We start from the raw sequence: 25,784 nt of genomic DNA, 5'->3' as shown, positions 1-25,784 counted from the left end.
GGTCATTACCCAATTAAATATGTTCTGAGGTTGCAAAAATACAATTATTGTGGTCAAAACTCCAAATAAGCCAAGCACCAAAATATAATCTGCAAATTTCATGTAATATCCAAACGTGACTACTCCGGTTTTTCCAGTTGAATACAAGATGAATGATGATGGGTTTTTGTTCGTGCACCATTCAGTTGTGCCAAGATCCGGCACCTATTCACAGCACAACCGTAATAAATAGAGTTATGACCATCACGAAGGTTATTCCGCAACAATATTATTAAATTCGAAAAAAATTAGGTGAACAGCCACCTACTGTAACTGTTGATGGCTTGCATGAAAGGTCACAGACACATCTATCTATTTTAGAAGTGACTGTAAAACAGAAAACTTGTTCAATTTCTCCGGCTAGTGCGGTTATTCCAAAATACTTCATTATTTAGTTCAGCAAGATAACATGTCGACAATACTATGTGAGTACCTATTTTTCATATCTAAATTCATTTTTGATATCAGTTTGCAATTCGTAGATAATCGACTCTAAATTACACAAATTTTCATACTGTAATTCGACTAGAAAGTGATGCTCTCGATGTTGGTTTGGAATTACGTTCTAATATCCTTGATTATATTGCTCTAAATATAATATCATACCAACATTCCAACGCTGTCATTCACAAAAAACTTTTGTCTCAACATCGCTTGCATTTACTTCCTTATTTGATAACTATACCTATCTCTCTACTCATTGAATCACTCATCTCATAAAACACTCGAATATCTCTGTCATAATATTATTAGGAATAAAACACAAACAAAACTACTGTTTACAAAACAACATATGAATTATTTTCACCTTCTTTTTCCCTCGTTTTGAATCTAACGAAATATGTGATTCCCAGCTCCACTATGGAATTTTTAAATCATTATCTGGTATACATATAATAAAGCAGTGGAAAAAACATTTCCTAAACGGATGAAAAAAAGTAGAGTGGACAATAAGAAGAGAGTAACATAACACAAGAATATATTACTGCCTTTCTGTCTATCTCTATAAGCTAATATTCAAAACTGCTGCATGAATTTCATTCATTTTTTCACAGTTAGATTAAAATAAGCTTTGAATACCGATTTAATCGAAATCAGAAGTCAGTAAAAAAAAAATATCTTCGTTTCAAGATGGTTTTTAACTAGTCTATCATACCACCCCTTAAATTTGTAAAATTTACCTCTTTGACAGACAATATTACATTGGTCAAATATGAGAAAACTTGAGAGAAACTCAAGAATAATTGATTTTGAAAACCACTTTTTGAAAGGGCTTTAAATTGAAAGGTAAATTTTTTTGTCTGGACATGTCGATGTTTTTATTGAAATTTTGAATATTTAAAATTAAATGCTGCGTCTTATTTCGATGAAATCGACACCCTACATGAAATCCAGCCAAGCTACAAAGTTGAATTTCTGGTTAAGTCACTATATCGATAAACTTCATATGCACACAAAATGTTAATTTAATTTGACAGAGATTCTGAGATATAGGAATTCCACAAAAAAAATGTTTTCATGATACGATCCACATTGAACCTTAGATGGACATTTTAGTATATTTCTCCATTTATTGAGAAAACACAAATTCATTAGCATATAATACCAGAACTATACAGGGTGACTTTTACATATATTTCAACCGACGATTGCTGAGGTCAACGAAAACCCTTTTTTCCTTTTCTATTTCTTTCGATTTGGTTCGGTTGAAAAGATACAGGCTGTTGAAAATCCATAAAAAAATGTACAGACATTTGTGTGAATCGCGAAAAAAGGTCCACAATATAAAATTTCGTTTGAATCTCAATTCGTATCAGGTTAAAGAAATTTAATTTTTCTTGAATTACTATTAAATATCACCTGTATAAACCACAAACAGGATTATATAGAAAATAGAGCTCTAACCAGAATTACAAAGGATGTATTGTATTGTAAAGAAACGTACTTTCTAAGAAACCGAGATTCATTCAGAAATTAATAGTATTATTTCCCACTAAGTAACCAAAGTGAAACATCCGAAGGTCGATGGTTCATGATCCTTGATTACTAAATATTCATTTGTTCATGGAACTCGTTGTGTGTGTTCTTTGGACAAATAGAAATTATGCAGACTCTTCTTATTTGCCACTTAAGAGATCTTTGGAAACAAATCTATTCAAATCGTTCCATACTATAAAAATTACTCGTTCGAAAATAAAAATTTTTAGTCGGTATATTCTTCCTGTCTAAGAATAATGTCCTGTATTGTACAATGACATAAACATCGATTGCTTCCTCTTAAAATATACTTTTTTTTTTGTTGATTTTATCAACAAGTTTCCGAAAATAACATTTTTTAAAATTTAATTTCTTGAATTTTTCGTATTCACAATTCATGGATCTTCAATTTCTAGTTCGTCAGCTATACAAGTATTGTTATAGAGTAATTGCAATTTGCAATTACTGTAATTAATTGATTAATTTTTTTTGGTCAATGTGGCATCGACCTGTAATGTGTAATTTAATTAACAGAATTCCACACACACTTTACACATACATTCAAATAGAGAAACTATATAGTTTTCAGTTGAATTGAATTTCAATGTATATTGATTACATTAACACATTTTCTAAATAATGAACTGGATAAATTACTTGAAATTATGTATTAATAATTCTAAAACTGATGCTAATTATATCTATAATTGTTAATTTGAGATTTTTTAAAATTATTGATGAAACAAATGCAAATTTATTTTTTTGAAACCTACGTGAACGTTCGAATTGTTGAAGGCCTTGTAGTTTATCGTGTAGAATTTCAACGTCTCTGGAATTCCTGAGCACAATAAAGGAGTCTTATCATGAAAAATTCTGAGTGGGCAGTGAAAATATGTAGTGGGTATACATTCTGATGAGGAAAATATTTGGAAGCTTGCGTCTTCAAATTCCTTCATGAACTGAATATGCATGCAAAAGATATCAACACGAACTTAATTCAATTTTCTGTTATTTCTTGACTTGATTAAACACTGAAATACAGACAGCAGAATGCCATCCTTTTTTTTCTCTTAAGTACCAAGGTTCAAAATATGTGTCAGAATTAAATCTTGATATTAAAGGACAAAGACGATACATTTTTTGTTTTCGTGAATTGTATAAAAACGAGTTACTTACGTGTATCGATAAAACACTGTTTTTATGGAATAAAATACGGAGTATATATTTTTTTTTTTCATTGAAGGCATCGACTGCTATGGTCATTAGCCTCTAACCTAACCATCACCGGACATGTACAACATCCATGACCTAGCCAGGATTCGAACCCGGTACCTTCGGCACCACAGTCGACATCTCTGTCCACTGCACTACCGAGGCAGTCTACGGAGTATATGTTGACGAATAAAGTCGAATTATAATCTCTTTTTCGAAATAATAAGATATCACAAAGTAGATCGTAGATATCTCAATTCGTTCTCGAGTTACAGGGCGTTTTGAAAAAGGTGTGTTCCAAATATTTCACTATATCTTGGTTTCTATTGTGTTCTGAGATATTAAAAGAATTCCAAAACGTTTTTTTAGGAATTTTTATAGTTTATATAATACTCATAACATATCATAGAAATTAATTATCGATTTAGAGATATATTAGGCCATTTGAAAAGTCCCCGGTCTGATCCACAGATGGCGGTGCTAATATTAAATTCATATGATTTTTAGTTAGTACCAACCTTCAAACGATACGTGTCAAAATTTGACAGCAGTCAGACCATTAATTTGTGAGATATTGCGTTGTGAGTGTAGCAACTTTTGTTATTTAAAAGAAGAAGGAAAAAAGCAATTTCGTGTGCTGATAAAATATTGCTTTTTAAAGGGAAAAATACAGTTGAAGCAAAATCTTGGCTTGATGAAGAGTTTCCGAGGTCTGCATCTCTTCAAACGTGGTGAAATGAGCACCGAAGACGGCGAATGCAGTGGATGCTCAAAAGAGCATAATGAGAAAGCTGTGTGCAAAATGGGTGGCGCGCGAGTTCACAATCGATCAAAAGCAACAACGTGTTAATGATTCTGAGCAGTGTTTGAAGCTTTTTAAGTGCAATAAACCTGAATTTTTGCGTCGATATGTGACAATGGATGAAACATGGCTGCATCATTTCACTCCGGAGTCCAATCGACAGTCAGCTGAGTGGACTGCACACGATGAACCGAATCCAAAGCGAGGACACCACAACAGTCGGCTAGCAAGGTTATGGCATCAGTATTCTGGGATGCGCAAGATTAATATTCATTGATTACCTCCAAAGGGGCCAGACCATCAACAGCGATTATTATATAGCGTTATTGGATCTTTTAAAGGATGAAATCGTTAAAAAAACGGCCCTATTTGAAGAAAAAAAGGTGTTGTTTCATCAAGACAATGCGCCGTGTCACATATCAATAAAAACAATGGCAAAATTGCATGAATTAGGCTTCGAATTGCTTCTGCATCCACCGTATTCGCCAGATCTGGCCCCCAGCGACTTTTTCCTGTTCTCAGACCTCATAAGAATGCTCGCTGGCAAGGAATTTAGCGCCAATGAAGAAGGTATCACCGAAACTGAGGCCTATTTTGAAGCGAAAAACAAATCGTACTACAAAAATGATATAGAAAAGTTGAAAGATTGCTACAATCGTTGTATCGCCCTCGAAGGCAACTATGTTGAATAATAAAATCGAATTTTGCCATAAAAATGTGTTTCACGATGGTAGACCGGAGACTTTTCAATTGGAGAGAAATGGTGTTTTTTAAATGGGACACCCTATATTTTTCGACGGAGTTTTTCCATCCCCTTATCGGTTATTCAAAAATGTCATCCGTTTCAAATATTGAGTTTTTCGATTTCATTTTTTTCATGTATAAATATCAGACCTTTAGGAAATCCATGATAATTTCCACATTTTTGGTCATACAAACCCAAATCTAAAATAGTACAACCAAATCCTATTTGTATTGAGATTGAGCAAAACAGGGCAGCGAAATTTTTTTTGCGTGGCGCCAAAATGTCTGTCGGCGACCCTGTTCTTGTGTTATATGGGTATCATATTATTCTGCGTAGACCGCAATAATTCACAAAACAATTCGATTAAATTTACTGCCACTAGGCATTGATATTTTTCAAGTTGATTTCGAAAGTAACAAAAGCTCTTTACTTGGAATTTTAAATTTCCTATCCAGATGATGAATGAAGTTAGTATTCTGTAGGCGGAAAATATAAACTTACTATTGAACCTTAAATCACATTTCGTTAGAGTCTATGAAGTCATATTGGTTTGATGTCCATGTCAATTTTCGAAAATATAATTTTGGGTTGTACGTTCTGCTTTAAACTGAATCAACGTCATATCAAAGATCAGATTCCTATACGATTAACGAATGGAGCATATTGTCAATTGCATTTGAACTAGAAATCAATTCCTACATAATGAGTGTGTGCATCACAGTGAAATCTTGTGTAATTGAATCCCACCATAGGACCAATTCGATAAGAGCTTAATTTTCTAGTCAGAAAAATACATCACCAGCTCACTAACAATAACACTGTATTCATTATTGAATTGTAGGCACCATTGAGAATTCTAATCATATCAAGAACATCAAGAAAATTTATCGAATATAATCAATGTGGTGTAGCTGAATAATTCATATACATCAATTATTCATTTCAATATTTAACAAATATAACTAAATGAATCTGGTAGTCCTTCACACTTAACCGCATTTATTGAGTATGGTCCCATCGTATATTTTATTGTTCATAATTATCACAAAAAAAAACAAATCTCATGAAAATGTGAGAGTGATGTTATTATAATAAGTTTTTCGGAAAATGCTCTGACGGTTCTATATTTATTCAAAGGCAGCATATCACCTTGTAAAATTTGATGAATAACACTTATCAACCATTGCTTGCACTGTATTCTTTCCATGTTTTTTTATCAATACACGAAACTCATTTTCATCCATTTTTCAAACAACAAATGTAGCTTCACTCATCCTCAAATATCTCCATGTTAATTCTATTTGAGGATGAGTGACGCTACATTTGTTACTTGAAAAATGAATGAAAATGAGTTTCGTGTATTGATAAAAAAACAAGGGAAAAATACAGTCCAAGCAGAGAAATAAATGGTATGGCATTGGCGGTGCCATCTGTGCGCCAGGCCCGTAACCTATTGACGGTTAATGATTTTTGAGGGAGTTGCCGCCTTGCCTAAGGGAATGATGCCACAACCACGAATTTGCATCAACTTCTATAATTATATACAATTTTAATTTCTGTGTTTGCTCCTCTGAACAAACATTGTGTGAAAAACTGAAAAATTATAATGTTACTGAATTCTCTGTTACAGATTTCTTATGCATTTGCTTCGCATGCATTGCTGCTCAAAACGATTCCAAAATAGGAGATTCCTTGAATAATTTCGCAACAAGGTTGTTACAGGTAATAAATATGTTAAATAGTTAGTAGTATCGATTAACGAATTGAAATATTCACTATTTCTATAAATTAGGTATCCATTTTTGAATTAGAGTTTTAAGGATGCTTAGGATTCGAAACAAACCTCTTACTTTTGAGTTATCTATGAATATATGAAAGAGGCTCTAGCCATTTAAAAATGAGTACCTAAATTTTTTAAGTGTCAAAATTTGAGAGAAGTCCGACCATTAGTTTGTGAGATATTGCATTGCGAGTGTAGCTACTTTTGTTATTTGAACAAAAAAAAAAGAATTTCGTGTGCTGATAAAATATTGCTTTTTGAAGGGAAAAAATACAGTTGAAGCAAAATCTTGGTTTGATGAAGAGTTTTCGGGGTCTGCACCAGAAAAATCAACCATCATTGATTGGTTTGCAAAGTTGAAACGTGGTGAAATGAGCACCGAAGACGGCGAACTCAGTGGACGTCCAAAAGAGGCTGTAACCGACGAAAAATTTCAAAAAAGGTCACAAAATTATTTTGAACGACCGTAAAGTGAAGTTGATCAAGATAGCAGACGTTGTGAAGATATCAGCTGAACATGTACATCATATCATTCACGAATATTTGTACATGAGAAAGATGTGTGCAAAATTGGTGCCGCGCGAGCTCACAATAGATCAAAACCAAAAACGTGTTAATAATTCTGGGCAGTGTTTGAAGGAGTAAAAGTGCAAAAAACCGGAATTTTGGCGTCGATATGTGCCAATGGATGAAACATGTCTCCATCATTTCACTCCGGAGTCCAATCGACAATCAGCTGAGTGGACTGCACACGATGAACCGAATCCAAAGCGAGGACAACACAACAGTCAGCTGGCAAGGTTATGGCATCGGTATTCTGGGATGCGCAAGGTATAATATTCATTGATTACCTCCAAAAGGGTCAGGCCATCAACAGTGATTATTATATAGCGTTATTGGTTCGTTTAAAGGATGAAATCGTTGAAACACGGCCCCATTTGAAAAAAAAAAGGTGCTGTTTCATCAAATTGCATGAATTGGGCTTTGAATTGCTTCTGCATTCACCGTATTCGCCAGATCTGGCCCCCAGCGACTTTTTCCTGTTCTCAGACCTCGAAAGAATGCTTGCTGGAAAGGAATTTAGCGCCAATGAAGAAGTAATAGCCTTTTTTGAAGCAAAAGACAAATCGTACTACTAAAATGGTAGAGAAAAGTTGGAAGATCGCTGTATCGCCCTCGAAGGCAACTATGTTTGATAATAAAATCGAATTTTGCCAAAAAAAAATGTGTTTTACTATGGTAGACCGGGGACTTTTCAATTAGCCTGTTATTTTAAGTACATAGGACTCTACTCAAAGCCTAAGGTTTCATGCTTCAGAAAATAAGTTATGCCGAATGTTTCAGTTTATTTTACACTTTTTTCACAGGAGTCTGTGAGATCTCTCAAATTCTCATGCTATTCATTAAAACTTGAGTAGAATTATGTCTGTATTGAATTGAATATCAGAAAATTCTCATAAGAACCAACAGAATAAAGGTTGCTGCACTAGACAGATAATTATACTCAAAGGTTGTAACGTAATTGTGAACCACAAAAAGTTTTACCATTTTAATTTGAAATCTACGAAACATAGTTAAGCTATTAGGATATTTCGTAAATTTCGTTGGAATCTAAAAGTCCGCATAATAATTTAATTTCAGTTTACTGCAGATGAGGCCGGCGATGACATGAATTTAGCTCTATCCCCTTATACAGTATGGTCCCTTTTAAGTATAATTGCAGAAGGAGCAAGAGGAAATACTTCCAAGGAATTGGAGAACGTATTACAAATATCCAATGAGAAGAACGAGTTCAGAAATGAATTCAAACAATTAAAAGGAACATTACAGGTAAAAATAATTCGCTCATTATTGTTTCAATGAAAAAAAAATTCAATTTACTTTTAGAATAAAACTGTTGGTGTTACATTAGAACTATCCAGTGGAATTTTCACGAATAAAAAACATTCACTCAAGCAATCATTCCAAGATGTAACAAAGCAATATTACGATGTTGATACGATACCAGTCGATTTTAAAGATTTAAAGGCGTCATCTGAATTAATCAATAGTTATGTTGCTAAAGCAACTAATAACAGAATTGTGAATTTCATATCTCAAAGTAAATTATATCTACAAGTTCAATTTTGTAAATTATTCCGAAAATATTTTGTTCCCCACAGGTGACATCAAGGATGCCGAAATATTCTTAACAAGTACTCTGTATTTCAAAGGAGATTGGACAAATCCTTTCAACAAGACTGCAACAAAAAATTCACCGTTTTTCAATGAGAAAGGAGAGGAAATTGGCAAAGTTGACATGATGTTTTTATCAGGAGCTGTAGCTTTCCTGAGATTAGAGGCATTAAAAGCGCAAGCTGTATTACTTCCATATGGCAATGTAGGTTATCTAAATACAAAATAATAACAGAATGCCACATTAAAATATTGCGAAAAATTAATTTTGTACAGAATGCTCCATGGCAAATTCCTACATTTCAAAATATATGCGAAAGGGTGTGGCACAATACTACCTAGACCTGCGCATAGCACTCTACAGTACGTTATGTTCGATCTTAAAACTCTATAATCACCAGAAAACCCCCAAAAACCCTTCCACAGCCCAAAATTTATTGATTACTGTTTGCTGTTAACTTGGACCTAGACCTTAAAGTCCATTGTGTTTTGTGGTGACTTTATTTGCATTTTATCTTACTACTCAGCATCGTTGTAAAGTTCATTTCGATGCGCACTTTACGGCGTCACTATTACAGTGAAATTTGGAGAAAAGCATGAAGCAGTAGCTTTACTTATACTCGTACTTGTGGTTTTAGCAAGATGGGGCTAGAGCACATAGATATAAGGCCCAAGTGCTATTCTCCAAGAAATATTCCAGAATCAGATGATCTCTTTACACCATTAGCTTCTTTGACTTTGGCTATGGTATTCTCCAGGTTTGAGCCCCAAGAGTTTGTATGTAGGGTTTTCTCAGAGCCGAGGTTTTCAAACATGAACCTCGACGACTTGCAATGAGGAAGAAAACTCCCAAATAATTTTCTAAAATAAAAGATCAATATTTGTACCGCCCGCCGTATGCCTCTTTGAAATGTAGGAACTAGCCTTGATGCACCCTGTAGTTATCACTACTTTGTTAAGGTGTTAAGGTATACATATGAGTAGTACCCACTTCAAGAAGTTATTGTTTGACACATTAAATTGATATTGATATTTCATCAATGTTAAGGTTCGTAATGATCTCTTCATTTTTACAGGGCTCAAAAATGTCCATGGTTGTAATTTTACCCCTGAGAGGCTCTTCCATAGCTGAAGTTTTAGAACTTATGCACCAAATGCAAATGAGAACAATTATTGAGAAACTCAAAGAAGCTGAACAACAATTCATCGATGAGGATGTCAATATCTTCTTGCCAAAATTTTCTGTTTCGTCTGATTTGAATATGAATGTTGTTCTGAGCAAGGTAATAAAAAGTGAATTATTAATATTTGATGTATATTTAAATCGATAATTTCAGATGGGAATTAAGGAAGTGTTCGACGCACAAAAAGCGGATTTATTGAATATGGTGAATCAATATCTATTCGTCTCTAGGCTCATTCAGAAAGCGGAAATTGATGTTGATGAAGAGGGTACAATAGCTGCTGCAGCTTCAGGTATATTTAATGACACCTGATTTTTTAAAAATTGATATCTATCAACACCATTATGATAGGTTCGATATTAAACCTTGAATCTCCTGATCTTGTCATAAATCTAATATCAATCAGATTCAGATCCAACTTTTTTTAAATATTTCTATGATTATTTTGAATTTGAATGATTTAAAAAATTATGCCACTCACCATTATTTATTCACTATTTCATTTACAGGTGCTGCCGTTTCTTATAAGCAACAAACTCCTAAATTCAACGCAAATCGCCCCTTCATATATTCTATTGTTGATATGGAAGCAAAGACTGTGGTTTTCAATGGAGTCTACCGAAATCCAAAAAGAGCATCGAATTCAAGTTAATAAAATTTTGAATTGGCGACTTTTATTATATTCTTACCTGTTGCATATTCACTGCAATATTTTGAATGTGATCCATAAGAAATAAAATAAACACTTTGATCATTATCTGATCGGTTAAAGAGAAATTTTGGTGTATCAGTTTTAAACTTATGTAGAACATGGAATATTCTTTATTCTAAGGCAGTGAACTGAAATGCAGAGAGTTCAACTCACTGTTCTAAGGTTTTATAAAGAGCTCTTGTGAGTGTGAGGGAGTTTAAAAAACCTACCCATCACTATTCTTTCCAGCATTGGAATTTCTCCTGAAATAAAAAACTGCCACTCAAAAATGCTTTTTTCTCTCGCGTTACTATTTGTTTAATATATTGCGAAAATTTTCAGAAAGTAATATTTTGAGGAACCTAGAATATAGAAAAGTAATAGACCTTTTCGAGAATACTAGAGAAATTAATTGTTAATCACATAAAATTAACAAATCATGAAATATTAACTTTACTTTTTATTTGGTTTTCTATGATTAAGATGTGGCGCCAAAACCGGTTCAAAATAAGATTCCTAACCTCTATATTGCTTGTTGATTGCAGAAAGTATAAAGGCAATTTATCTTACGAACTAATATTTGAATCGTTTTCCCAATTAATATCGATTAACCCAATCTGAATAGAGATGGTGCGAACTGGCGACCGTTGTGTTCGAGGTAAGTAAGGTTTTCTATTGAATGAAACAATCCTTTTGATTTGAAAAAAAATTTGAATCTTTCAGTTGGTGGTGGTAAAAGTTCCGGTAAAAAAGGAGGAGGAGGAAGTGCTAGTAGCAGTTCAACTCCAAATTCTAAAGCATCTTCCAGCAAAAAAAATTCAAGCAGTAAGACAATAATTGAATGTTACTATTTTCAAAAACTAAAAATCTTCAATTCTAGTTGGTGGCAATCCAGTTTGTCCCAGGGAAACGCCAGAATGGCAAAAGCCAATAACAAATTTCTTTCAAAGAAAGGATAATGGAGAAAATTCTAATCAAACAAATAAAGAGAAGGAAGTATCTGAAATACAAGAAAGTACAGTTACTAGTAATATTAAAGATTGTGAAAATGAGGATACGGTAAATGAAACTTCGCCTGGCCAAAAACATGCTGATATTGAATCGAAGAACACTCCAACTAAAGAAAAATCTCAGAATAAGGAAGCTAGATCCATTGCTAATAGCAATAATAAATTAGACGATGCAATACCTAGCACAAGCTCTGCATTAGTAGAAAGCTCATCATATAAAAATAATGAATGTAAAGGAGAAAACCAAGATAATTGTAAAACACCTACTTCTGATAGGAAACGTAAGTCTTCAATTAATATCTTAACTCCTAAAAGAATTCAGAGTCATTCATAGACTCGATTATGTGATCTTATTCAGTATTCAAGAGATATTTTTTCTAGTTTTCATATCCGATATTTTTGTTATTATCTTGATCTCTATTGCTTTTTTTTGTGTTGACTGATATGATATATCATGCTTTAAAATTAAGTCAGCTTGTCACATGGTTCAAAATACATATCATTTTGAATTGGAGTATAATAAATGTTGATATTGAAGTAGCGTAGTGTTCAGTGTTTCTTGTTTGTTAACTAGTGATAATCTCAAATTTATATGAACTTATTATAAATAAATATTATAACAGATTTCAGTTTGTATAGCTAAAAGTAATTTGTAGGTAATCAAAATATTTCAAAATTAGGCTACCTTCAGTAGAATCATATGTTTATCATAATCCACATAAGTACATTCATTACATTTTTCACACTCAATAATGATTCAATTATATATGACATTAATTAAGTCATTGAAGAATCAACGTATTTTACAGTAAATAAATTATATCAAAATATAACAGTAATAATAAAATATGAAAATAAACAGAATTATGCCGAATCGTCACTACTTGAATATTCATCCATTGTCAGGAACCAACTTTCTCTCTCAGGTTTGGCATTTAAAATCCTGCTGGAAATATAATTTCTGTTAATACGATATTTTGAGTCATCGAAATATTGCAGATCAATGAAACATTAAAAAAGGGGAATTGAACCATTGAATCCTACTTCGTATTTGAATAACTCATTTGATTGTTATTGATCAGGATGTCCATTGGAGGTCTCAAATTGACTAAAACTGGACATTCGGAGCAAGTTTTAGGCTACTTTGAATGAAAGCCATTATGTACATTTATGGTTATGAAATCTTCAATTTTTTTTAGCATAAACACAATATACATGTTTCAATACCTGGGCTTTTTAGAGTGAGTCGGCAATGTTAGGGAAGTACGATAATAAGACATTTCTTCCTCTAACTCTAAGGGTCTTCTCTGAAGGGTCATGGTTTCCGGTATCTCTTCCTCTCCCTGTGCTATGCCTGCAAATTTGCAGTTTTCACATTCACTTCTGTAAAAGGAAAAAAACGATTAGGATAGATTGACATCAATGTGCATAAAAATAACCAATTTTTTTATTGGAATTCAACTTGCCTGTAGTCCTCATCATCATCCTGAGAAGATGTTAAACACTGATATGAGTTTTCCGGTTCTGGAATGTGTGCTTTGTAATACTGTTTGATATCTTTGGTTTCTACGGCAGTCGAAGGTAAACTTTCTTTGAGCTGACAAATCTTGTCCAATATTGGAGTCTTTGAGCTACTTGGAATGTAAATTGTGCTCCAATTGCTGCTTTTTGTTAAAGTCTTGCAATTTGTTTCAGTATCTTTTTTGTAGCCATGTTTAGCAGTGTTAGAATCTTTGCTGCTTGATGCTCGTTCAGATTTTTCACGATAAATAGATAGTTCTCTGTTATTAGATACTTCAGGCAATTGATTCTTGTAAATTGTAGCGTCTTTGGGTGATGGCCTCTCTGCTGGTATGTCCTTATAAATTGACAGTTCCCTTACTGTCTTTTCAGGCAGCTGTTCCGAGCTACAGGCAATACTTATCTCTTTCAAATTTGCAGGTAGGGTTCGATGACTTGACAGGTCCCTAGTTAACTGAGACATGGATATTCTTTTTGGCTCCATCACTACAGTTTCCATGGTATTCATGGGAACCTTAATCTTATTCTGGAAATCATGTCGAAAAAATAAGTTTTTCAAGTGCACAGTGGATATAGTATTCCACTGCATTTGTAGTAACAACACTAATCTACAGAATCTTTACAAGCCTTTCTTATCAGTTATTACGAACGTTTCGACAATGATCTTGTTATCTTCAAAATGTAAAACATTTTTTGAATGCTTGTAAAAATTCTGTGGATTAAAAAGTGGTTACTACAATCTCCTATTAAAAAAAATTTTTTTCAAATCAACACTCCAACCTCGAAGACAAAGTTGAATACTGAAACTACCTTGATTTAATCTTCAGGAGGTTTCATTTGAATAGAATGAATTCATCATTCTTTTGTGACTTGGGTGATGTCATTTGTGGTTATCATTTTTATACTACATTTATTATTCATGAGATTTTTTCCCAAATATAACACATGCGCAGATGCCAGTGCCACTTTTTTCTTGTGAGTACCAAGTTTCAAAATTTCAGAACAAAAGTTAAGTCTGGATCGAGATATTAAAGGTTAATTTATGATACATTTGCTTTTGTTTGAAACATGGATAAAAACAAGTTTCATGTATTAATGAAATACTGTTGTTGTTCGATGGGAAAACATACTGTGCAAGCAAGGAATTGTTTGATAAATGTCATTCAGAATCTTTTTCATGGACTAAAACAGTTAGAAGGTGCTCTAGCAAAAGAAATTTGCTTAGTTTGAAGCCTATTTCTAAAGCAAAGACAAATATTTTTACAGAAGAGGTATTGGAAAGAGTTGGAGTACATGTATCACTCTTGAAAATGACCAGGTTGACGAATAAAGTCAACTTTTTAAGAAGAAATGTTTTTACTGATTAGTTCTGGGACTTATTGAGTGGCTGTTAGATAAAGTTGCCTGTCTGATAGCGAGGAAAGATTCGCCAGATAATCATACCTGATTTTAGAAGGTTTGTAGACTTTGCTTAAATGCAAAGTCGTCAACAAAATAATGAACATATCATCTTCCGACCATAACAAGATGAATAAGATTGTAAATAAGAAAAGATTTGTTTGTATCAAGAGATTAACAGGAAAATTACAACATATCGTGAAAAAACGATTGGATCTCTTATAAATCGATAAGTAGTATGAAATTGTTTTTCTTAAGTTTACTGCACACTACCAGAGATGGCGCAGCATATGTCAATGAATACTTCCTCCCAATCAAGTACCAACACTTGGCGGATGCGACATCTTTAGAATTCCTAAATGAACAAACTTTCCTTGTAAAATTACGTATTTCTGGAGCTGAAGTAATTATATTGAATAAAATACAACTATTTATCAAATCTTACCTGGAATGTTTTTGAAATTGTCCGATGTCTGTTATCCTTTGCAACATATCTCCTAATCAGAGTATTGTTAGCTGCAGCAGTGGCGGCAGCAATCCTCTGACTGTCTTCTTCAAACTTTTGCCTGTGTAGTACAGGATCAATCTTCTGATTTGCGTAAATGTGATTTTTAGCGTCCGAGCTAGTTGGCATGGAGGCTTGGTTGCCACCCCTTTCTCTCTCGCAGATATTCTCAAATGACTTCGATTTCTGTTTGCTACCCTCTGATGTACTGGGTCTAGATAAGTTACTTATCTTTTTCATGTTGTTGCTGCTGTGATGTTCACTTCTGGATTCTGAATGTGATTTATCAGTCGAACTTTGAGAGGTTGAGGACGATGATTGAGAATTGAAATGTTCTTTATTATTTTCGCTAGAAGATCCTTCATTTCTTGTAAGAAGTACACAACAACCATTTTGATACTGGGCCGGATTTGCTACAGGGTGTGCTGTACTTATGGAATATGTCAGATTGCTAGCTTGATTCGGATTAGAAACACTTGGGGTTGTTGAGGGTAATACAATACTAGTAGCATTGTCATGTTCCAGTTGAGAAAGTCTCACTGCTTCCTCATATGGTGGAGGAGCTTCTCCTCTGGGGAAATAGTTACCTGGTGGTTTCCACAGAGAAAACTGAGTATTGGGTTCATATGGGTACTCAAGATCATTACTTCCAGATCCAAGGTAGCTGTTATCAATAAAAATGTTCCAAAAACTATTTGATAGAAATTAAACGGTAAACTCACCCATAACTGGCAGGATGATATCCAAATCCACCTGTGATGTAGCCTATGCTGTTCAAGCTCCTTTGATCTTCATTAGAAGGTCTTGTTTGGCGAAGTCTTATCTTTCGTCTTCTCAATCGATGATACAGCAGAAACAATATGGAAAGTGACAGAAGAGCAGTAAATGCACTTGCAATCAAACGTAAAGCAAGGTCGTATGTATCTTTGTAGCCATCATTCGTTAGTATATCATCGAGACATTTGAATTCACAACAAGAATTTCCGATTTGGAAAGATTTGCAGTTCTGGAAAAGGGAGAGATTGAAAATAGTGATTCAAATTAAGCAGATATCATCGTTCAAAAATATCATTGAGAAAGATTTGAGGAAATCAATGATAGACAATAGCTTATGGTGGATGCGCCTAACATATATTTTCTTAAATTACCTCTGGGTGTTTACACAAAACAGATTTGCACCATTTTGGGCTACCCTTATCACAGATACATAGGTTACAAGTGTTAGGCCCTGGGACATAATGCAATCCTTGAGCCACAACTTGGGAATGTATATCAATACAATGACTAGATGCTTCTGAAAAAACAATGCTCAGAACCATTCTATTGGAAAAAAGCACAGGCAACTTACTCTGGCTCAAGAATAAGAGAAGTATACCAACTAGAAGATTCAACATGTTTACAGATTCAGCGGAATTTGCAACTGTTTAAAGTGAGAAACTTGAATATGGTATTCAATACCATTTTCATTTCAGTTGGCTCTTTCCCTAGTTTATTGATTTTGATTTATCACACTGGTTTGACAGTTTTGACATTTGTTAACTCACAGATGAAGATGTGAGTTCTGTGGCCTAGAAGTGAATCAATGAAAATGGCCTTTGGATAAACGTTTTAAAAAAAGGCAAAATCATTTTGATCTGTACATATTCGGTGATATTAGAAGTTGAGCTCAGTTGAGTAGTTTTTTTGTCAACTAGTTCAAATGCTCCCCTTTCTGAATTCTGAGTACAATAACGAATGCTTTCTAACTGAAAATTCGCAATTTTGCCAGTAGTAATGATTCAATAGCTACCTGTGCAAGTACATATGAAATAAATTGTTTGTAATACTATAATTAACTGATAGGTTTGGCACGGGTGTTTCCGGTATTAATTACTTTAAGTATCAGCCCAAACTTAGCTCTCATATCGTTAAAACGCCCATAGCGTATATAAAAGATTAATATAAAATTATCTATACTATTGGAAAGCTGTCACCAGGATTGTAGAAAAATTTAAATGTGACTTTTCTTCAAGTACTGAGCCACTTCCAAATTTGTCTGCAATACAAATAGTGAATCGATTAACTGAATAATGTCGTTCAGAAAAGTTCTCCTTAATCAACCTCAGTATTCACAAGTGAGCACTGATCTTGATAAAACAATTTAACAATTTTAACGTTTTTGAAGCGTGGTACTTTCCATGATCAAATGGCATAACCTATTGGGCCAATTGAAAAGTCCCCGGTCTGATGCAACGTGTTAATGATTCTGGGCAGTGTTTGAAGCTGTTTAAGTGCAATGAACCTGAATTTTTGCGTCGATATTTGACAATGAATGAAACATGGCTCCATCATTTCACTCCGGAGTCCAATCGACAGTCAGCTAAGTGGGCTGCACACGATGAACCGGATCCAAAGCGAGGAAAAACACAACAGTCAGCTGGCAAGGTTATAGCATCAGTATTCTGGGATGCGCAAGGCATAATAATCATTGATTACCTCCAAAAGAGCGAGACCATCAACAGCGATTATTATATAGCGTTATTGGATCGTTTAAAGGATGAAATCGTTAAAAAACAGCCCCATTTGAGGGAAAAAAGGTGCTGTTTCATCTAGAGAATGCCCCGTCTCAAAAATGAATGAAAACATACCAAAATTCATGAATTGGGCTTCGAATTGCTTCTGCATTCACCGTATTCGCCAGATCTGGCCCCCAGCGACTTTTTCCCATTCTCAGTCCTCAAAAGAATGCTCGCTGGAATGAAATTTAGCGCCAATGAAGAAGTAATCGCCGAAACTAAGGCCTATTTTGGAGCGAAAGACAAATCGTACTACAAAAATAGTATCGAAAAGTTGGAAGATCGCTATAATCGCTGTATCGCCCTCGAAGGCAACTATGTTGAATAATAAAATCGCATTTTGCCAAAAAAATGTGTTTTACTATGGTAGACCGGGGACTTTTCTATTGGCATGTTACTGAGCGCAAATAACATAAGAAATGTCAAAAAAAAATACACAGTGTATTGCCATTATAATCATTTCAAATTATCATCAGTGGCCTCCGGAGAAACTAATATCAATGTAAATATTCGGTTATATTATTTTATGTGGGTCACCCTGTGTATGTAGCTTGTGTAACTTTTAAATTCCGATTAAAACCCATCCCACGAGTTTTCTACGCACTTCCTCGATCGAATTTCACTTTTTATTATTACCATATTCTTCACTAGCACTACTATTGGAGTAGATACGTTACCGCAATGCATTATTAGCTCTTCATAGTCAAATAAAACTCCTATTTTTTCCACTTTTACTTTCAGATTATGAGTATTTAAGATGCAGTCAGTTCCATGTCAAATATACGTAATTTCTAGTTGATGTGATCATTTATTTCATCATGCGATATGCTTATAAGCAAATAAAATTTTTAGATGATAGGTCTGTGGAAAGCATTTGCATAACATTCATTCTGGATCGCATTCAACAATATTTTATACGAAAGTTATTTAAACAGGGCAAGACCAAATACAAACAAGAATAGGATTGGTATTCAACTTCAATAATAAATATTTTATTTTTCATTTATCGACGATTACGTACATCAAATGGTGCATTTATTATCTACGTGTTGTTTAATATTATTCAAATTTGGAAATTATAATTGCTGGTTCTTGAAACGTTTCAAAGAGAGGTTTTCTAGAATTGCAATAGATTGCTCATTCTCGTGACTTGTGGTGCACTGGTGAAAATACAAGCCATAAAGTCATGTTATCAATATTAAATGTTGCGATATTTTTAATCTAACGTTATTTCAAAAAGCACATATTATCGAATAATTGACTCGTATGAATGGTAAGCAAATTGTTCCGATAAAATAAGGCTACAGTATTATTGGTTGATATCCATTTCCTTTTCTTTTAAATATTATCGAAATTACAAGATATGGACTTCCGAAACAAAAGCAGAAACTCAGATAAATGTTTTAAGTGTATACAAAAAACGTTAACAATTTTTTTTTCATTTTCATGCCTCGTTTTTGTTCCATTGAATTTCTGAATAAGAGCAAGGGGAATAAGTAAAAATAATAATCAGTATTTATATGTATGGTTTCGGAGATAAGAGTGCAATGTACAGATAAACAGAAAAAAAAAATTAAATATGGATTTTTGTGTTCTGTTACTCTTTTCTCATAAACCAACCTTTTTTGTGATGGAATATACTGATTTATACCACTTTCAATAGATTTTTGATATAATGGTTTAAACTAGAGATCATCTTGAACTCCGTTCGAGATAATAACTGCATCTATTCAGGTGAAAATCATCTACTCAGATGTCCAACAGTTTTTTTTAATAATTTCAATATGATTAAAATGAGAGGTGTACTTCGATTTGAACAAAGTTTGCAGAGATCTGATCAGATCATATGAGCGATAAATATAGATAAGACTTCTTCAACTGAAAATATGCAGAATTCAGGCTATGTTTCTGTTTGTTCACTTGGTCTCTCTTCTATCTGTCGAAATTGATGTTTCCAAATATTTTAATGATTTCTTTGATTTTGCTTCTCCCAAATTGATATTATTAGTAGGTATTATTTCTGTATTAGGTAGAAGTGAGTAATCTTAGCCCCCTAGAACTGTATTATTCTCCTAGCCCCAAATTTACAAGAGTTATCGAGCACTATTGGGTCACTCTGTATATTATTATTCGATTTTTATCAGCCAAAACACTGAGAATATATCTTAATAGGTAAACATTTTTTATGTGATATGATTAATTCATTACTTAAGTGGGTAATTCATTGAAACACCTGCAATTTTTTTGCAAGTCAATGTTATTTGTAATATTCAATAGTATGATGTATATTTTTAATATCTGATTTTTTAAAGTCGGTTGCGGTATAATTGCAATGAATTGAAAATGATCATTCTAAAGATTGTGAATCAATTATGAGGAATGAATGCTTCTTCTCGTGTAATATTTGTGGTTTTTCCACGCTGTGAAGGTATTCAAGTAGCTGCGTCATGCTTGTTAATAAAAACTTATTTACCTCAATTGGTTACAAATAGAAAATAGGTCTAGGAATTTGAATACTGTTTTTTTTTACGTTCCAGAATTGTTGTGTTTGATTTATTAGGAAATATCGTACCAAAGTCCGAATATACTTCTCCATATTTTGAATACGAATGAATGATACTCATGGAAAATCCATAATGAAATCAACAAAATTTTTTAGAAAAAAAATTTTATTTTGTAGAAAATTTTTTGCAAAATTTTCCTCAAAAAAAATTTTTTTGTGTCGAAAATTTTTTGCAAAATTTTACATACAAAAAAAAATTTTTGTCGAAAATTTTTCGCAAAATTTTCCATACAAAAAAAAAATTTTTGTCTCGAAAACAACTAAATTAAGTAATTGAGTAAATCCTACTATTCACCTCGTAATATGAAAATAATCAGAGACCGACAGCAGAATGCAAAAATATACAGGGTGTTCCATTTTATTCATCAGAGGGAATACAGATTATTCAAAGAAGCGGCAACGTTGCATCTTTAAAATTATTTCAGATCGATTGAATAGCGTCACTAATGTATATGACCGAATTTTCAGGAAAATCCTACGTTCCGTTTTTCATTATCATCTAACGTGTCATTATTATATATAGATAGGTATCCGAATATGTTAATTTTTTTAATGTTTTCTTATTATTATTAACAGATTATTTTGAATGAAGGTTCAATATTCAATTCCTTTTTAATTGTATCCTATTAATATTCAGAATGTCCGGAATTTTTTTGGGGTAAGATATTTTCTGATCCATCTCAATGAACAAGTAAAAAGTAGCATGTATTTCAGAAAATTAATTTGAAAATCATGTTTTCCAGTTTATGATCACTTATTTCCGTTTTTAAATGTTTCAATAATGATTTCCATCAATTCGTAGTCACGTTCAAACATAATCGCAAATAATATTCTAAGTGTTAAATTTTCAAGAAGTTGCTCAAGTCAATATACTCCATTTTTGAGCAGTAGTTCTCCGAATAGATCGCTATAGCATAATATAAAATATCTATTTCAAGAATTATGCAAAATTGATCGCTTGATCAGATTCATAGAAGATACAAGCAGAATCTCCAAATGAATGAATAAAGCAGGACCTTTTAAGCGTTCGTTCATTCATGCGCCAATTAGAGCGCCCTTAGAGGCTACATGAAGTGTAGTAATTGTTGTATTTTTCTGCACGTCGGTTCATCTCAGTTTTAAATCAGGTAAAAGATTCCAAAAATGAATGTATGATTTGACGAAGTTGTGGGATACGTCCTCAAAGTTGATCAATGGAAATAATGAAATGAAATAACGAGTAAACATCTCGGAAAGCCTTCACAATTGAATTGTTGTAGATGGTAGGAATCATCATTCTAAATTGGTAATATGATTGCATGTACACAAATCTATTAGTGTGGTTATTATGAAGAACCTCGTAATCCACTAGTCACTACAATAAAATTATCTTAATTGGGTGGGGGTTCCATACAATTCATCACGAAATGAAATTGAGATGATGCTTTCGTCTATTAAACGATAAAAATTCGATATGCTTCTGAAAGGATACTGACTTACCTTAATTTTCAAAATCTTAATGAAGAACGTGAAATATTGAGATTCCGTTAATACACGTTTGCGCATGAGCGTGGCGGAACCTACATCGCAAAGAGCTAAAACGTTTACGAAACCACTTACTACCTGACAAAAATATCTTTGCCAATTTTCGTCAGCATCAGATTTCAATGCGTACCATTCATCTAGAAAAACTGAATTTGGTATGGGGCCATCCATGGACCAAATTGAATATCCACACCTAAATTCATGAGAATCAGATGAGAGTTGTAAGAGTTAGGACTGTTACAAGGATTTGTGAACACACATACCGACAGACTGACCCGAAAGTTCTTCAGGATGATCTGAAATGCCTTTTGCGAATGAAAATCTTGAAATTGGAGAACAAAAGATGATCTCAATCACGGATTCACGGCTTGGCTTGATATTCAAGCTACTTGGCTCAAGCTCAAGCAGCTTGAGCTTGACTTGAAATCAAGTCAAAAGTTCAAGTCAAGTAGTAGTTTTCCAATGTTAAGTCAAGTACTTAATAAACAAATACTTGACATTGAAAAATTGCTATTTGACTTGAACTTGAATTGATTTCAAGTCCCGCTCAAGCTGCTTGAGCTAAGTAGCTTGAATATCAAGCCAAGCCATGAATCGCTAATTGAGATCAAATTTTGTTCTCCAATTTCGAGATTTCCAGCTACTTAGCTCAAGCTCAAGTATAGTTTGAGCTTGACTTGAAATCAAGTCAAAAATTCAAATCAAGTAGTAGTTTTTCAATGTTAAGTCAAGTACTTAATAAATAAATGACATTGAAAAAGTACTACTTGATTTGAACTTGAGTTGATTTCAAGTCGAGCTCAAGTTACTTGAGCTTTAGCCAAGTCATCAAATTCGATTAGGGTTGGATCCAAGGGTTACCCCCTGAAGAAAAAGACTGTCTCTTAAAATCAAAACAACTTTTTGACTATCCCCTTCTAGATGTTGAAATTGACGATTTTGAAACTTCCTGCGCTAATTTCTCCTTTACACTTTCGAAATTTGATACAAAATCATTAACATATCGATAGATGGGATATATTGTTGTCTATTTTCAATTATTTCCAAGCAAATCTCGAGGTCGAAGTTCAATTAATTAATTTACCACTCGAATGGTCACAAAGGACTCTCCAGATCTAGCATATAATCTTGAAGGTGTAATTGTTTGAAATTTATTACAATGGTTAATTACATAAATTATCTGTCCGCAGTTTCCACAATATTAAATTTATTGTGGTGATGCAAAGTTATCTGGAATTTGGCCATTTCTATTGTACCCATTTGAATCAGTGTCTGCTTAGTAATCTTATCTTTGGATATAAGTTGCTTTGGGTTTTTTAATTGTCCTTTCAAAGAAAAATGTTAAAAGTAATCTTGAAAAAACGTGACTGCTCAATTGTTTGTTCACAACTTGAGATAAAATAGTAGATGAAGCATTCCTTCATTTGGTTCACTTGAACAGCACACATTTTCGGTTTATTCAAACCTTTGAAATCTTAAGAGGAAAATTTCACGGTTTCAGTTCTGAATTTGTAGAAACCGAAAATCCAAAGCTTTTCTCAAAGAATATTGGAGCTACAATTAAGTAAAAAATTTGGTTGCTATCAGTGATTTATACCCCAGCTGGGAACAAACTATCTTTTTTTAAAGCAAAAAAAAAATCCTGGAAAAAACACATATCGGAAATATATTGCTATGATGATGCTAAATACAATATATTTTTACCTTAATTCCTAGTCTTTATTGTCAAGTTATGATTTTTTTAATATTCTAGTTGCAATGGAATACAATCATTGTAATTACCATTTTATGTGACAAGACCCCCACTTTTTTAATTTTTTATATTATTCGTTTTCACTCGGTGACAAATTGGAATTTTTATGTTGTTATTCTTAATTTTTTTTTTGATCTAGACAGATGGGTTTCATGATGTGACCCTTAATTAGCTTATTTTGAAAAAATCTTCATATGTAATTTTACCTGTACCTAAGGAAATACAAAACGTATTAAAATTTCACTGTAGTAACAAATTTATAATCTCTCTACTAACATTTAGTAGGTCCATAATATCAACATCCACATCAAAGCTTACTGAAATAATATTATGTACATCTCACAATGTTGGCTAATCATCCAGTAACATTTTTTTCATCTAATTACAATCGTATTTAGGGCAATTATAATTTTATTTACACAAGAGATTTAGTTGATACGTAGATGAAAACAATGTTTTACTAGTTATGTTGAAATTTCAGATAATTTCAATATTGTAGCAATCCTACTTACCTCGCTCAGAAGCTTAAATGTTTATTGTTTATTTAATTCATTCCAAGACTCGTTTAATCAATTTCTTGAAGGTGAAACTGAAATTTGTACCTGTAGACAAAGTAATTATAGGTTTTTGTGGTATTGTATGAAAGAAAACTGTCTTTCACATTTCACGATTGAAGAATTCATTGAAGAACTTCAATGCATAATTCGATATTCATAAGGAATGAAAAATTTCGTGTATCTATTGAAATGAAGAAGTTATTATTGCTACAATAAATGATATTGATTCAGTAGATTTTGAAGGCTAAAACTCGAGAAGAAGCTATTCAAAATAGGATTATGAAAGTTGATATTTGAGTTAATAGCTCATGTTGAAGGATTTAGTGAATTGATGATGTAAACTTTTGGTAGAATCAGGAAGGTTTGTTGAATGAAGAGTAAAAGTAATCGGGAAACAATATATTTCAGAGCTATATTCAACAAGAAATTCTCATGGCAATCATCAGATTCAATGTAAAGGTGCGTCAATACATTTTAAAATAATAGATAGATACCTGTCATTAAGTAACACTGCATTCAATGAGAATTATAATAACCGCGCAGCAAGGCCACTAAATTCATTCTATTCACAACGCTCATTAGCTAAACAAATTTAACATACTAGGATTCTACTTATTTACAAATATAAACACAAGCACGTGTTCTAGAGTTTCTGCACTATATCGAACTTCTGCTGGAAATCCATGGACTCCTTCTTGGGGTCGAATCGCTTTTTGGCCGCCAGTTTGGCACGCAGTTCAGCAGCTGTCATGTTGAGATTCAAGACACCATTTTCCTCCGTTTTAGTGTCGTTATTGGTTTTTTTCTCGACCTTGGTTGAGCCATCGGTTGGTATGATAGTGTCTAGTTCGTCCGGGTCGACTACAAGCAGTTGAGTCTCTTCGGGCTGGCTCTTGATCAGCTCCACAACTTGTTTGTGGGTCTTTTGTGAGATGCTCTCGCCGTTTACCTCCAAAATTCTGTTCCCTTGCCGAAGACCTGCAGCTTCTGCTGGCGACCCATCGTCCACTTTCCCAATGTACTGACCCGGTTTGCCTTTTTCAGCGTGCAGGTTGAAGCCGTACCCGTCGAAGTGGTCCCATTTTTTGATGACGCACAGACGGGCCTTGGCGTATAGGTTGTTCGACTCTGACATTTTTCGAAATCGCTTCCACAACACACCAAAATTCGATCGTCAATTAACGATTCATCGCTAAACTATGCCGTCTCACACACCGTTCGAGTGGTACTACTGCACTGACACTGTCCCTGCCACTGGCCGATGGCAAGGTGCTGCCATCATCTCGGATCCCCTCTTTCCTCTCACTGTGTGGTATGACAGGTATTGCTAGTGGTCAGCGAGCCGTTGGTTTTTTGTTTCGGATCACCACAACGTTGCCATTTCGACTCTTCACTATTCGAAGATGAACCTATGGATATGTTAATATTCCGTAAACTTATAACAATTAAATGACTATGGAGATGTTAATATTCCGTCGACTTATAACAATTAAATGACATTGTCGTACTTCAGTGTTTTTGAGTATTCAACGGCTTGAAATAATTTGTGACGCGAACTTTGGAGCGCTGGTTCCTTCATGCGTCAATTGCCAGTTTATGAGACCATCCCCCTAAAATTCGGTATTGTTTATATACATATTGGGTACTCCAATAGGCATGATAACATTCGAAATGGTTATAATGGCAATATTGTATATTATTTTTTGACATTTCTTAACAGGCCAATTGAAAAGTCCCCGGTCTACCATAGTAAAACACATTTTTTTTTTTGGGAAAATTCGATTTTATTATTC

The 25,784-nt window shown here is 33.6% G+C and overlaps 4 protein-coding genes across 6 annotated transcripts; 2 read left to right on the top strand and 2 right to left on the bottom strand.

Moving 5' to 3' along the window:
• The first annotated feature begins 172 nt into the window (after positions 1-172).
• LOC123685586 (serine protease inhibitor 77Ba-like) lies at positions 173-10,583 on the top strand. Its single transcript, XM_045625281.1, has 8 exons — positions 173-464; positions 6,406-6,497; positions 8,197-8,385; positions 8,443-8,656; positions 8,718-8,935; positions 9,807-10,013; positions 10,068-10,206; positions 10,424-10,583. The coding sequence occupies exons 1-8, from the start codon at positions 449-451 to the stop codon at positions 10,564-10,566; spliced, it is 1,218 nt and encodes a 405-aa protein (XP_045481237.1). The 5' UTR covers positions 173-448; the 3' UTR covers positions 10,567-10,583.
• A 518-nt stretch (positions 10,584-11,101) lies between these two features.
• On the top strand, positions 11,102-12,239 carry LOC123685587 (PCNA-associated factor-like). The gene is made up of 3 exons (XM_045625282.1): positions 11,102-11,263; positions 11,329-11,430; positions 11,486-12,239. The coding sequence occupies exons 1-3, from the start codon at positions 11,233-11,235 to the stop codon at positions 11,947-11,949; spliced, it is 597 nt and encodes a 198-aa protein (XP_045481238.1). The 5' UTR covers positions 11,102-11,232; the 3' UTR covers positions 11,950-12,239.
• A 62-nt stretch (positions 12,240-12,301) lies between these two features.
• Positions 12,302-16,576, bottom strand: LOC123685584. Of its 3 annotated transcripts, none has more exons than XM_045625278.1 (7): positions 16,388-16,576; positions 16,188-16,333; positions 15,762-16,045; positions 14,980-15,703; positions 13,082-13,662; positions 12,843-12,998; positions 12,302-12,561 (listed from the first exon to the last, which is right to left on the bottom strand). In XM_045625278.1, exons 1-7 carry the CDS (start codon positions 16,431-16,433, stop codon positions 12,480-12,482), a joined length of 2,019 nt encoding a protein of 672 aa, XP_045481234.1. In that variant the 5' UTR covers positions 16,434-16,576; the 3' UTR covers positions 12,302-12,479. The 3 variants fall into 3 exon arrangements, with proteins under 3 accessions (XP_045481234.1, XP_045481236.1, XP_045481235.1); XM_045625280.1 differs by having other exon boundaries at positions 12,302-12,558; XM_045625279.1 differs by having other exon boundaries at positions 13,082-13,668; positions 14,986-15,703.
• A 7,799-nt stretch (positions 16,577-24,375) lies between these two features.
• LOC123685588 (Na(+)/H(+) exchange regulatory cofactor NHE-RF2-like) lies at positions 24,376-25,405 on the bottom strand. The gene has a single exon (XM_045625283.1). It carries the CDS (start codon positions 25,124-25,126, stop codon positions 24,635-24,637), a length of 492 nt encoding a protein of 163 aa, XP_045481239.1. The 5' UTR covers positions 25,127-25,405; the 3' UTR covers positions 24,376-24,634.
• Between the last annotated feature and the right edge of the window lie 379 nt (positions 25,406-25,784).

This window comes from Harmonia axyridis, chromosome X, assembly GCF_914767665.1.
Source record: "Harmonia axyridis chromosome X, icHarAxyr1.1, whole genome shotgun sequence".
Lineage (NCBI taxonomy): Eukaryota > Metazoa > Arthropoda > Insecta > Coleoptera > Coccinellidae > Harmonia > Harmonia axyridis.
The sequence above is the reverse complement of the archived record's forward strand: the minus strand, read 5'-3'. Positions and strand labels throughout refer to the sequence as shown.

Coding starts and splice junctions, on each gene's coding strand:
- LOC123685586 (XM_045625281.1), top strand. Junction 6,498..8,196: donor TCGCAACAAGGTTGTTACAG/GTAATAAATATG, acceptor ATTTAATTTCAG/TTTACTGCAGATGAGGCCGG. Junction 8,386..8,442: donor AATTAAAAGGAACATTACAG/GTAAAAATAATT, acceptor ATTTACTTTTAG/AATAAAACTGTTGGTGTTAC.
- LOC123685587 (XM_045625282.1), top strand. CDS start 11,233: ATGGTGCGAACTGGCGACCGTTGTGTTCGAG. Junction 11,264..11,328: donor TGGCGACCGTTGTGTTCGAG/GTAAGTAAGGTT, acceptor TGAATCTTTCAG/TTGGTGGTGGTAAAAGTTCC. Junction 11,431..11,485: donor CAGCAAAAAAAATTCAAGCA/GTAAGACAATAA, acceptor CTTCAATTCTAG/TTGGTGGCAATCCAGTTTGT.
- LOC123685584 (XM_045625278.1), bottom strand. CDS start 16,433: ATGTTGAATCTTCTAGTTGGTATACTTCTCTTATTCTTGAGCCAGA. Junction 13,663..14,979: donor CAATTTCAAAAACATTCCAG/GTAAGATTTGAT, acceptor CATGATTTCCAG/AATAAGATTAAGGTTCCCAT. Junction 12,562..12,842: donor ACTCACTCTAAAAAGCCCAG/GTATTGAAACAT, acceptor TTATATTTCCAG/CAGGATTTTAAATGCCAAAC.
- LOC123685588 (XM_045625283.1), bottom strand. CDS start 25,126: ATGTCAGAGTCGAACAACCTATACGCCAAGGCCCGTCTGTGCGTCATC.